A 12,520-nucleotide genomic window follows, 5' to 3' on the forward strand; every position below is an offset into this window, starting at 1 on the left:
ACTTGTGGGTTGACTTGGTTTGTTTTCCTCTTTAACATGCATCACAGATTGAATTTTCAATGAATTTTAATTTGGGCAAACCTCTAACTAGACCATTTTGACTCATTTTTGAAATGAGTCTAGTGTGCACGTGACCCAGTCTTCTGTGCCACAGCTGGGTTTCCTCTTATTGTGTCAAGAGACACTTAATTGAGGATATTGACTTATACTTAGTAAATTAAAGTTAAAGTTTTCAATTAATAATACATTTCGAATAATGAAATCTGAACTAAGTTCAATATTACCTTTTCCGATTACTTTGAGTTTACCGTTGTTGTCGAATGCAACTGATCCTAAGTTCTTGTACTTGAGTTTGGTAAACTTCAACTTATCTCCAGTCATATGTCTGGAGCATCCACTATCCAACATCCATTGATCCAATTCCTACACATGAAGTAGTTTGAATTGGTTTTTTAATGGATTTAAAGATAGCTTAATTGAAGTAGACTCCTTAGATTCTCTATCTTACTTAATTGTATTTGAAGCAAACAATTTAATTTTGAACATTGAGCTTTAAAATAATTTAAGTTTTTGAAATTTAAGATTTTAAAATAATTTAATTTTTTAAAATAATTTTGAAATATAGTTTTTAAAATAATTTTTAAATTTAGTTTTAAAATAATTTAAGTTTTTAAAATAATTTTGAAATTTAAGTAATTTAGAGATTAATTTGAAGATATTTTAAGTTAGTTAATTTAAATTCAAGTTAATTCTTAGTCATCTCACCCGATCTAAGTTTTCAATCAGGGAACCCTATAATGTTAGTTAGAGCCCTAGAGCCAATCATTTGATGATTGTATGGACTCATGTATATCATATTCTTATATATTAATAAAGGCATTTGTTTGGTTATTATACTTATTTATATTAGTGCCAAATAGACTAAGTATAATAGCGTCCTTGAGTAAAGGTTCATACCTATATCAATTGATTAGTTGAATCGATAGTGAGATGATATAGGGAACACTACTCTAAATCATTCCTAGTCGAGTATTAGCATTCAGGGACAATGTTAATACAATAAGACTAGCATGTAGGTCAGCTCGATGACTTGATCTCACAAGTCATGGATATAGAGATATCAAGCTGACACATGGGTATGCATTAGAAAATGTATACTGAATGACCCGCCATGAGAAAGTATCATGGATCGTTATATGAGTGTCATATACTTTCTCATGTGGCTATTAGTATGACTATTAGTCCTTAGACCTGAAGTCACCATGGATCCCTACATAAGGAGTTATGTACTTTAGTTTCGTCAAACGTCACCCGTAACTGGGTGGACTATAAAGGCGATTACTGGGTATGTAACAAATTATGTGGAGGGATGTGAGTGATGTAGATGGAATCTATCCCTCCCATATGACGGGAGCGACATCGGTATTCTTGATAGAGTGAGACCACTAAGTGCATGGCCCACTACAAGAATTTTTGCATTCAACAACACCCAATAGACAACGCTTTTTAATAAAAACGTTGTCGTTCTTTGTTTTACAACGCTTTTAGTGAAAAGCGTTGTCTATGGTATTTACTTTTTACTAAAGACAACGGTTTTTAATGAAGTGTTGTCTTTAGTGTTGTTGTTTATGGTCAAAGACAACATTTTTTTAAAAAACGTTTTTTAAAGTGTTGTGTATGTTTCCCCTAAACTCACTTAAAATAAATTCGCAGCCCTCGCTTTGCTAAACTCTAAACCCTCAACGCGCGCGCGCCTTCTCCTCACCACTCCTCTCCACGAGTTCTCCTCTCCACTCCTCTCCACGAGTGCCTTCTCCTCTCCTTCTCCTCTCCACGAGTGCCTTCTCCTCTCCACTCCTCTCCACGAGCGCCTTCTCCTCTCCTTGCCGCGTGATCTCCTCTGAACCCTAATCTCGACCCAAACTCCTCACGCCGGCCCAACTCCTCCAAGTCGAGATCCCTAATCTCGCATTTCCCCATCTCCTCAATCAAAGTCAGCTTACCCTTCCTAATCCGCCACCATCTCTGACGCCGGCCGACGCCATCTCTGACGGCAGATCTAGCCGCTACCTCTGGGCGAAGCCACCGCATCCGCCGCCAGAGCTGCCCCCTTTTCCCTCTGCACGCTGACGCGTTGACGGAGCATCCGCCGCCGGAGCCACAACGGCGCTCCACGGACTTCCTGTTCTCAGCGGCGGCCTGTAGTGTTCTCTTTGATTCTTGGTCCCTCGTTTCTTGCTTTGTTTCGCGTCGCCGTTGCGGCTGGTTGACTTGCAGATCCACGCTGAGGCTTCGATTTTGTCGTTTCTGTTTTTGTCTTCGAATCTTTTAGGCAATGAAGTTTCTGGATTGGTACTTGAAGATTGGCGCGGTATCGGCGCTGATCGGAGCGTCCATGGAGGTATTCATGATCCACACTGGTTTCTGTAAGTCGTCATCCTTCTTTTCGCCCTGTACTGTTCTTATTCATTTATTTGATGTCTTATGTGGTCTTCCTGCGCTTTGCTTTACCCTAGTGGCGAAAATCGTGTAACCTCTCTTGTCCTAAGCTCCTTGTTTTTTCCCCCTCCACAAGGGGAAGTTCCTGCACTATAGGTCTGTGAATCCGGAGAAAGTTATTGTTTGATTTAGTTAAAGTTGTCCTTTTTTATGTTGGTTACAAATTGAATTCCTATGATGAAGGCAATCATGGAATTGGTTTGGGATGGATTGGGAGTAGGGGCGTTAAACTTCTGAAAAGAGGTACATAGTGAGGGTAACTGGGTACACCTCTATCGAATGAATTGACCATTGTTCAGGTTTTGGCAATGCATTCAGGAGCTTACTCTTCCAAACATTTTATATAGCAAAAGGATCGTTATAATTAATTCCTGATGTTTTATTGAATTAGGAAGTTCCTTGGTGGCTTACCTTGTCTTCGCTACTACCTGAAGCAGCGCAGCAGCCGTGGTCGAGGCAAGGCCTAGTCCCAACCAATCTCAGCATCGCCATTCCCAGTAATGCCAGTCCCCCACCTGTTCAATGAAATGTCAATGTGGGAGTTTTACTTACTGATGGCAACTTGGAAATGGTGTTATAGCTTCAAGATCTGGAAGCACTCAATCGACGTGGGCTCAAAAGGTGTGTGATGCCATTAAACATAGCTTGCATTTTCTGCTCATCAATCATCATGCTGATGAAATATCGTCTCTGCAACTTACCTTATAATATGCTTTGGTTGTGAAATCCTTGCTGTTTTACTTCCTTCAAATGTGGTGCTTTTGGTGCATTGAAGAATGGCATTTAGGTTGATGAATCGTTTACATGTTTGTCACATGTGTTGTTCCTAGAAGACCAAATTGTATACCATAGAAAACCATGATAATCGATTAAAATTCAATTTTTATGGCAATTTTTAGAGTACATAACTTCTAGAGTGAAGTGCAATTTTCACTCTTATTGTCATATTTTTATATCAACTTGGCTTTGGCTAGACTTATTTTGTGTTGAATCGACCTTACCTATAGACAATTTTGTGTCTCCATGTGAAGAGTGCAGATTCATTCTTTTCAAGTTTTGTATGATTTAAACTTCACCCATTATTGCTTTTCTTTTGTAATAATGCTTTCAATTTAATTTCTAGTAAATTAGATTAATTCTTTACTTTCAATTAGTTTTATTTACTTTTTAATAGTTTTTTATATCTTAGAATCGTATAAAACAAAATTTGTATCAAATCATATCGAATAATACCACATTCGTATGATTCTCTTCTATTTTAATACACATGTTCGAACTCCTAAATTCCAAAATGTCAAAGCATTCAGGAGGAAGATCTTTTAATATCATCGGTACCACAAACATCAAAACTATGGAAGCTGATTATACCAATAATCTTCCTATTATTTGGTTTGTCAGTGATCTTAATATTTGGTAATATTTGGTCTTTGATGCTCACGACAGAGTTTCAACGCTGCATGATTACCTTGTTCAAGCAGATTGTTTCGATCACTTTTCGAGCTGACTCTTCTTTCTTATGATGATCTTGTTCTTGCAGATTTGTGTTTCCTCTGTGGACCCTTTGGCATTTCCTTCTGCAGTGGAAGCAGGTGCCCAAATGGTTAGGATGCGATGAACTTGACTGGTTTCGATCGGATTGTCTGTCATACCAAACATTAAAATCCTTGTGCTAAATGCAGGTGGAAATTGGAAATTATGATTCTTTCTACGAGATGGGAATTCAGTTTTCCCCTGAACAGGTATATGAATCATGATCGTACTTTTCCTTGCAGTTCCTCGAGTATTTTCAGCTATTTCTATCTCGTCACTATTCTGTGGTGCCATTGTCAGATTCTAAAGCTCACTAGAGAAACTAGAAGGATTCTTCCATCCATTACACTGTCTGTAACCGTGCCACACATGCTTAGTCTCCCTGATCAGGTAGCTCATTTATTTCCTCGTAAACTGAGATTTGTCACTAACACAATCTCTCGTTGTTTTTTGTTCAATTTAAAAAGGTGAAGCTAGCAGAGTTGCTGGAACAGGAAGGTGCTGATATAATCCAAACTGAAGGAGGGAAATACTCAAGTCCATCAAAACCTGGTGTCCTTGGTTTGATCGAGAAGGTAACAACAGTACGAATAAGAAATCTTAGCACACTTGTGATGAAAAATGTGATATTTTTCCTCTTTAAAATGTAGGCCACACCAACGCTAGCAGCTGCATACTCCATTTCCCGAGCAGTTCAGATTCCAGTTATGTGCTCATCTGGATTAAGCGCTGTCACTGCACCTATGGCTTTAACAGCAGGAGCAGCTGGTGTGGTATGCGTTCTTTTGCTTTCTAATCTAATCATTATCTGCTACTAGTGAAAGAAATATAGACTCTTTCAGATTCTCTTGTGTTCTTGATTATCTGCTACTACTTCATTGTCAGAAGTAGTTGAACACTAACACTTGGACGTCAACATTTTTGAGTTGGCTGGACTTAAAGAAGCAATTCCATGCGATGGACACCAACAACAGCGGTTAGTCAATGATGAGGTTTTGTAAAACTTGTGTGTTTGAAAAATTATTGTCATGAAGTTAAGGATAACTTGTATGATACAAATTTAATTTGTGGATCAATATGTATACATTTTGTTTGTATAATATAAAGTTTTATTTATTTGTTAAATAGTCTTATTATAAAAATGATTGTGGTTGTGGATATTTAATTATATGTAAATTTTGAGTATTTTTTTATAATTTTTGCTATTTAATTAAGAAAAACACTATTTTTTATAAATTTAAAAAGACAACGTTTTTAAGTAATAAAAGACAACGCTTAAAAAACAATGTCTTTAAGACCAACCACAACGCTTTTAAAGCGTTGTCTTTGATATGTGCATTTTTACAACAGCATCTATAACAACGCTTTTTAAGAACGAAAAGACAACGCTTAAAAAGCGTTGTCTTTGTGACCAACCACAACGCTTTTAAAGCGTTGTCTTTGATATGACTTTCTACAACACCATCTACAACATCACTTTTTAAGTACATACGACAACGCCAAAAAAGCGTTGTTGTTTAGCTTTTTTCTTGTAGTGGCCATGCCCAAATGAGTCAACATTAGATGTTGAGCTCATTTGATCGAGTGAGTCTACTTGGAGTTCAAGATTTAGATTGATTAGAGGATGACACGGTCTATGCCTCATATTGATCAATCTAGATGTCTAGGATAGAAGGACAATGTCACATATTGTGAGGAGTCACAATTAGTAGTCACAAGGTGATGTCGGATCTCGACATTCTTGTAACTTGGGTAGTAATGATGTGTTGCTAGATACCGCTCATTACTTATGCTCCTAAATGGGTTTAGGGCATTGCCAATGTTACAAGAACCTATAGGGTCACACACTTAGGACAAATAGATGGAGATTAGGTTCATATGATGAACCAAGAGGATTAGATTTATTTGATGAATCAAATTGGATTAAGAGTAATCCTAATTGGGCCAACTTGAGTTCGACTCAAGTTGATTCATGTATTTAATGAGTCTAATTTAGATTATGACTTATTAAATCAATTTAATTTAATGAATTAGATTCATTATATTAAATTGGCTCGAATCAAATGGTTGGATTAGATCAACCATGGTAGAGATTGAGTCAAGTTTGACTTGACTAGAGAAGGAAGACCAAAGGTCAATTTTGACTTGACCTTTTGCCACCTCATTGGTGAGTTGGCATTAGGTGGACCAATGATGATATTCCACATCATCATGGATGCCACCTCATGGAAGTTACAAAGTCATTTTCTTATTAACTTCACATTAATTGCATTTAATGGGGAGTTACACTAGAAGAAAGTGGCCGGCCACTTTGTGAATTGATGTGAATTCATTTTTTCATTCATGTGGTGAATCTTCCTCCTTCTTCCTCTCAAGCTCTCCTTCTCCCTCTCCTCCTTGCTTGGCCGAATCTCACCAAGGTGCTAGCACACCTTTGTGTGAGGTTTTCTCCACCTACGTGTCCGTGTGGATACTTCTAGAGGACCGGCGCTTGACGGTCTAGAGATCCGGCAACTCCTTGGACGAGCGGGATAAGCGAAAGGCACGCTTCGAAGGTATAACCCTTATCTAGTGTAGATCTAAAGGTTTTACAAACTCGTACAAGAAAAGGTTTTTCGAAAAGTTTTTGTTTACGAATCTTTGCACGAATCTACGGCTTTGGGGGACTCGAGGTTTCCGCGACACGAAAAAGCGGTTTTCGCGGCCCGACGAACCCAACATATAATTGTTGTGAGATGAATTATAGTTGAATTTTAGGGTAAGATTTAACTTTGTGTTAGATTTAGGTTTAGCTTTGGGTTCAACAAGTAAGCATTCTTTGGATAAACTTCTGGGCTCTGGTGAGTCGCAAGGAGCTCATTAAAGTAACCATGCCTTCGAGGTTTCCAAATAGTCCTACCCATTGAGCTTAATACTAAACCTTGGTCTAACTAGTTAGGATTCATTTAAGGGTAGCTTCGGTCAGTTCCACTTGGCCAAATGCACCAGGTCGAAGTCATATCTTCCTAGACATGCGATGCCCAAGCTTCCCTAACGTACTATCATCCAAAAATTTCACCAGTACTGTGGGTCAAGTTAAGCCTAGTCCTTTTTAATCTAACCTTAATTACCCAATCGGGTAATCTACTCTTGTTTTACCCATTTCGGGTAGATTAGGTTCAGTTGGGGGGTGCCAGCTAGTCTTGATCCTCCGTCTATGTTTTATTTAATTTCGAATTTATTTTTTAAATTTTGAATTTTAATTTAATTTTGAATTTTGAATTTTAATTTAATTTTGAAATTTAATTTAATTTTTGAGTTTTAATTTAATTTTTAAGTTTTAATTTAACTTATTAATATCGTTTTCCTTTTTGCTCCCCCTGGATCATGGCCTCGATGTGGTCTATCAAGGTAGTGTATTTGATCCTTCGGGACCCAGTATTAGCCAAGTCCAACTTGTTTGATCAATTTGGACATGGGGACCCATACTTGGACTGATTTACTACTTTTTTTGTTTATTAAGGATAGATAGGATTTATATTTCTTTTTACTTTTATATCTTTGCCCAGTTCTATTGTAGACGGCTCTTTGTGTCCCAAGAATTAGGTTCAGATTCTTGGAACCCAAAGAAAATCGTTCTAAGGTATTTTTTAAATCCTTGACCTGATTTTTCAAACTCAAGTTTTCTTCCTCAAGTTTATGAACTTGAGTTGAATCTTCAGTCTGAACTTGATCAGGTAAGGATTTTGAGTCAGTTACTGTTAGGACCTTCGGATGCAGCTAGAGAGGGGGAGTGTGAATAGCCAACCTCAAATTATCGTTTCTTCCTACAATTTAGGTTAGCGCAGCGGAAATACAATGTAGAAACGAAAGTGGAGAAGATCAAACCTCAAACACGATGATGTAACGAGGTTCGGAGATGATACTCCTACTCCTCGACGTGTCCGTAAGGTGGACGAAGCCTATCAATCCGGCGGTGGATGAGACCCCAGATAACTAGCTAATATAAACTCCTTCTGGGTGGAGAAACCTCACCACAAACTTCTTGCAACAGCAAGATAGGAGTACAAATATACAGCACAATACAAAGGCAGTAAGAATGTAAAAACACAGCTTGCCTTCTCGTCGACTGGATGAAGCAGCAACTTCACGAAACACCTACAACAGTAGGAGCCAGCCGAAGGAAGCTTCCACGAAGCTTCAGGAAAGTTAGAGCTCAGCAAAGCTCTGATTGCAGTAGAGAGGAAGAAGAAGTTCCTGTAGAGTCGCTCAGCATCTAATTTATATCTGCACTTGCGAAGAAGACAAAGAAGACACAGAGAGAAATCTAGCCGTTGTGTCTCAACGGCTAGACCTGGACCGATCAGGCTCCACCCTGATCGGTCCAGAACTTCTCTGATCGGTCTGGGGACCGATCAGGACCTATGCTGATCGGTCCCCAGACCGATCAGCACGCTTCACAGAGAGTTGCCTCCTCTCTTCGACGGTTCTCGCCGGACCGGCGAGGCAGTCGGCCACCCCCTCTTCTTCTCCCGTTCTTCTTGCTTCCATGACTCGATCACCAGACCGATCAGGTAATTCACAGAAACACACTGTTTGGTTACTGATCGGTCACCAGACCGATCAGTCAACCAGCGTATCACTGGATCGGTCACCAGACCGATCCAGGTTTAGAGCTCCCAACCCTAAATCTTAAAGCCTTCCCAGTCTAGAGAACGAGCTACCGAGCCCTCTCTGACCTAGTCTGGAGAAACGAGCTACCGAGCCCTCTCTGACTTCCATGTCCGGTCCAGAGAAAGAGCTACCAAGCCCTCTCTGACCTAGTCCGGAGAACGAGCTACCGAGCCCTCTCCGACTTTCCATGCCAAGCTTCCATACTTGGACTTTTCCCGTGCCAAGCTCCCTGCTTGGACTTTTCCGTGCCAAGTCTCCATACTTGGACTTTTCCCGTGCCAAGCTCCCTACTTGGACTTTTCACCAGATGTCTGGTCAACCTTGACCTATCTGGATTTCCCTTGCCTGGCTTCACTCACCAGGACTTTCCAACTGCCTGGCTTCACTCACCAGGACTTTCCCTTGCCTGGCTTCACTCACCAGGACTTTCACCTGGCTTCACTCACCAGGATTTTCTGAATCAGGTCGACTCACTTCGGGTCAACCAGGTCAACCTTGACCAAAGATTGTGTTGGTGCGGGAAGCATCCGACGATCGAACCTGAATTTTGATAATGGCAAAGGATTCAAAGTTAAGGGTTGTTGTAATCTAACATGGTTGAATGAGTATTTCAGGAAAGTCCTAGCTGCGGTTAGGCAAAGGGAAAAACCCTAGGGGGTGGTAACCCTAGGTAATAGGGGGTGGTAACCCTATGCGGAAAGTCTTGGCAGGTCGATAGCTTCAGGCAAAAGTCCTAGGGGGTGGTAACCCTAGGTGGAAAGTCCTGGTGTCGCGAACCAGGTGAAAGTCTGGACTAGCCGGGAAGAGGATGTCCAGCAGAAAGTCTGGAAGCATCGAGTGCTGAGCAAAAGTCCAATGATCCGGAGGATCGATCGCAAATAAATCTCCGAGTGGAGTAGGTGAGGGCCGCGTTCCCGTAGAGGGAGGGCGTTCGACCTAGGATTTCGGTTGGAAATGTCGACTTCAGACGATCAATTCTTCTTCGATGTTTTGTCTTATTCTAACACTTTGCCGGGATTTTGCCTGGCTAACCTTTGTTTGCGGTGAGGAACCAGGTCCGGCGCCGGGACCAAAGTTATCCTGCGAAGTTGACACGCAGATCCCGGTTGGTGGCCACGTCACTGTGCGGAAGGGATCCAGCGCCGGAACATCATATAAAGAAGGGTCAGGTGCGCTCAAAGGGACAAGAATCTAAGTAATCTCCTGCGACAAGCTGCTAACGACTCGTGCTGCAACGACACCCCGACAACCCGAGCTTGATTTAGTCTTTTGTTGTCGGTATAATCTGCTTTAAATTGTAGTTAATCTGTAATAGTTTTATCGTGCTTATAGTTGTTGCCCACGGAAAGCGATCAAGGATCGCGGGCCTTCGAGTAGGAGTCGCTTTAGGCTCCGAACGAAGTAAATCTTCCTGTCTCTCTGTGTTTGTTATTTCTTTATTCCACTGTGTTTTTACTCGTTTATTTTACGAATCGAAAGAAATAGCCACGAACGCTATTCACCCCCCTCTAGCGTGGTCTCGATCCAACAATTGGTATCAGAGCGGGGTCGTTTTGAATTGGTGCAATCACCTTTCAAAACAAATTTTTCTTTCGATTTTATATTTTTTGGAGTCAATTAGAATTTAGCCTTAAAGCTTTATTCTAATTCTTTTATCGAATCGGCTTTTGCCCAAAGTTGGTGCAACACCACTCGAGCTCGTTATTATTACTATTCTTTATTCTCGCACTACTAATCCAAGACGTAGTCTTGGAACATATATTTTTTTTATTTTGTTGCATATTACAAATGGCTCAACAAGAGGGGTTCAGTACTGTTCGTCCCCCACTATTCTCCGGAGATGATTTCGGTTATTGGAAGGGAAGAATGGAGACGTATCTGAAGATTCAGTTCGAAACATGGATGATCATTAAGACGGGACTTCAGCTACCTTCCGATGACGACGGCAAACCAACCCCCTGCGAGAAGTGGGACGCCTCTCTAATAAAAAAGGTGGAAGCCGACGTCAAAGCTACCTGCACCCTCCAGTGCGACCTTACCAAAGAAGAACTCAACAGAGTCGGCCCGTTCTCTTCCGCAAAGGAGCTCTGGGAAAAGCTAGTCGAACTCCACGAAGGCACTAACGACACCAAGGTAAGTAAAAGAGATCTTTTACTTAATAAATTATATAATCTAGGAAGGCGAGACGGCAAGTTCTCTACATGCGAGAATCCAAGACATCCTCAATTCTCTTCACGGAATCGGACAGAAGATAGAGAATCGGGACGTCATAAGGTATGTTTTAAACTCATTTCCAAGGAACACATTGTGGGCATCAATGGTAGATGCCTACAAAGTTTCCAAGGACTTGTCTTCAATAAAATTAGACGAATTATTTTGTGAGTTTGAACTTCATGAGCAGACTAATGCACAGCCAACCGAGAAAGGTATTGCGTTGGTTGCAGGTACAAGTCGAACACGGGAACCGAGATCACGACGAAGAACGGAACCGGAGTCGGAAGATGAACCAGACTCAGACGATGAAGACATTGAAATTACAACCGAGCTGATAAACCTCGTAAAGAAGCTCTACAAGACGAAGGGCTTCAACAAAAGAGATCTAAAGAAGGCGGTGAAAACGAAGGAAGGTTCACAGAACTCAAAGATGAAGTTTGAAGTTACATGCTACAGCTGCAACCAAAAGGGCACATCAAATCCAACCGCCCTAACATGAAGGAGGTCAAAAAGCAAAGAAGGAAAAAGGTCCTTAAGGCAACATGGGACGAATCTTCATCGAGGGCGACGACGGCGAGCTCAATGCAGAGTCTACTCGATTAATGGCCCGGACCAAATCGTCGAATCCGGAGCGAGAGCGAGTCCGAGGCGGAGTCCGAGCAAAGCCACGGATCCGTATCCGCTTCCGAAGGACCAAACCCCATCTCCGGTTAAACATTTTAGTTAGTTATTTATTGCACAAATTAGCTAAGTCAAACCGAAAGTTAAGTCACTTCTAAAGGAAGTATCTGTCCTTAAAGAGACACTAAACCTTACCTGACCAGAGTCAGACTGAATTTCCAACTCAAGTTCATAAACTTGAGGAAGAAAATTCAAGTCTAAAAAATCAGGTTAAAGATTTAAAAACTACTTTAGAACGATTTTCTTTGGGCTCCAAGAACTTGGACTTAATTCTTGGGACACAAAGGGCCATTTACAATAGAACTGGGCTAGGATATAAAAGTAAATATAAATCTTACTTATCCTTAATAAACAAACAAAGTAGTAACACAGCCCAAGCATGGGTCCCCAAGTCCAAATTGATCAATCAAGTTGGATTTGGTCAATACTGGGTCCCGAAGGATCAAATACATTACCTCGATAGACCATATCGAGGCCGTGATCCAGGAGGAGCAAAAAGAAAAACAATAATTTGAAATTAAATTATAAATTCAAAAATTAAATTCAAAATTCGAAATTAAATTAAAATTCAAAATTAAATTAAAATTCGAAATTAAATTATAAATTCAAAAATTAAATTCAAAATTCGAAATTAAATTATAAATTCAAAAATTAAATTCAAAATTCGAAATTAAATTATAAATTCAAAAATGAAACTCAAAATTTGAAATTAAATTATAAATTCAAAAATGAAACTCAAAATTCGAAATTAAATTCAAAAATTAAATTATAAATTCAAAAATGAAATTCAAAATTAAAAATTCAAATTCAAAATTCAAAATTTAAATTCAAAAATTAAATTATAAATTCAAAAATGAAATTCAAAATTCAAAATTCAAATTCAAAATTCAAAATTTAAATTCAAAAATTAAATTCAAAAATTAAATGAAATTCAAAATTTGAA

General features: G+C 39.7%; 1 protein-coding gene across 1 annotated transcript; it reads left to right on the top strand.

Moving 5' to 3' along the window:
• The first annotated feature begins 4,015 nt into the window (after window positions 1-4,015).
• On the top strand, window positions 4,016-4,920 carry LOC122050204 (uncharacterized protein ycf23-like). Its single transcript, XM_042611132.1, has 6 exons — window positions 4,016-4,099; window positions 4,179-4,238; window positions 4,330-4,419; window positions 4,497-4,604; window positions 4,680-4,802; window positions 4,915-4,920. The coding sequence occupies exons 1-6, from the start codon at window positions 4,016-4,018 to the stop codon at window positions 4,918-4,920; spliced, it is 471 nt and encodes a 156-aa protein (XP_042467066.1).
• Window positions 4,921-12,520: the final 7,600 nt, after the last annotated feature.

The sequence above is a fragment of the Zingiber officinale genome, chromosome 3A, assembly GCF_018446385.1.
Source record: "Zingiber officinale cultivar Zhangliang chromosome 3A, Zo_v1.1, whole genome shotgun sequence".
Classification (NCBI taxonomy): Eukaryota; Viridiplantae; Streptophyta; class Magnoliopsida; order Zingiberales; family Zingiberaceae; genus Zingiber; species Zingiber officinale.

What these genes read in the sequence shown, in the direction of transcription:
- LOC122050204 (XM_042611132.1), top strand. Translation starts at nt 4,016, where the DNA reads ATGATGATCTTGTTCTTGCAGATTTGTGTTTCCTCTGTGGACCCTTTG. An exon ending in TGGAAGCAGGTGCCCAAATG is followed by an intron (nt 4,100 to 4,178) that starts GTTAGGATGCGA and finishes TGCTAAATGCAG; the next exon opens with GTGGAAATTGGAAATTATGA. An exon ending in TGCTTAGTCTCCCTGATCAG is followed by an intron (nt 4,420 to 4,496) that starts GTAGCTCATTTA and finishes CAATTTAAAAAG; the next exon opens with GTGAAGCTAGCAGAGTTGCT.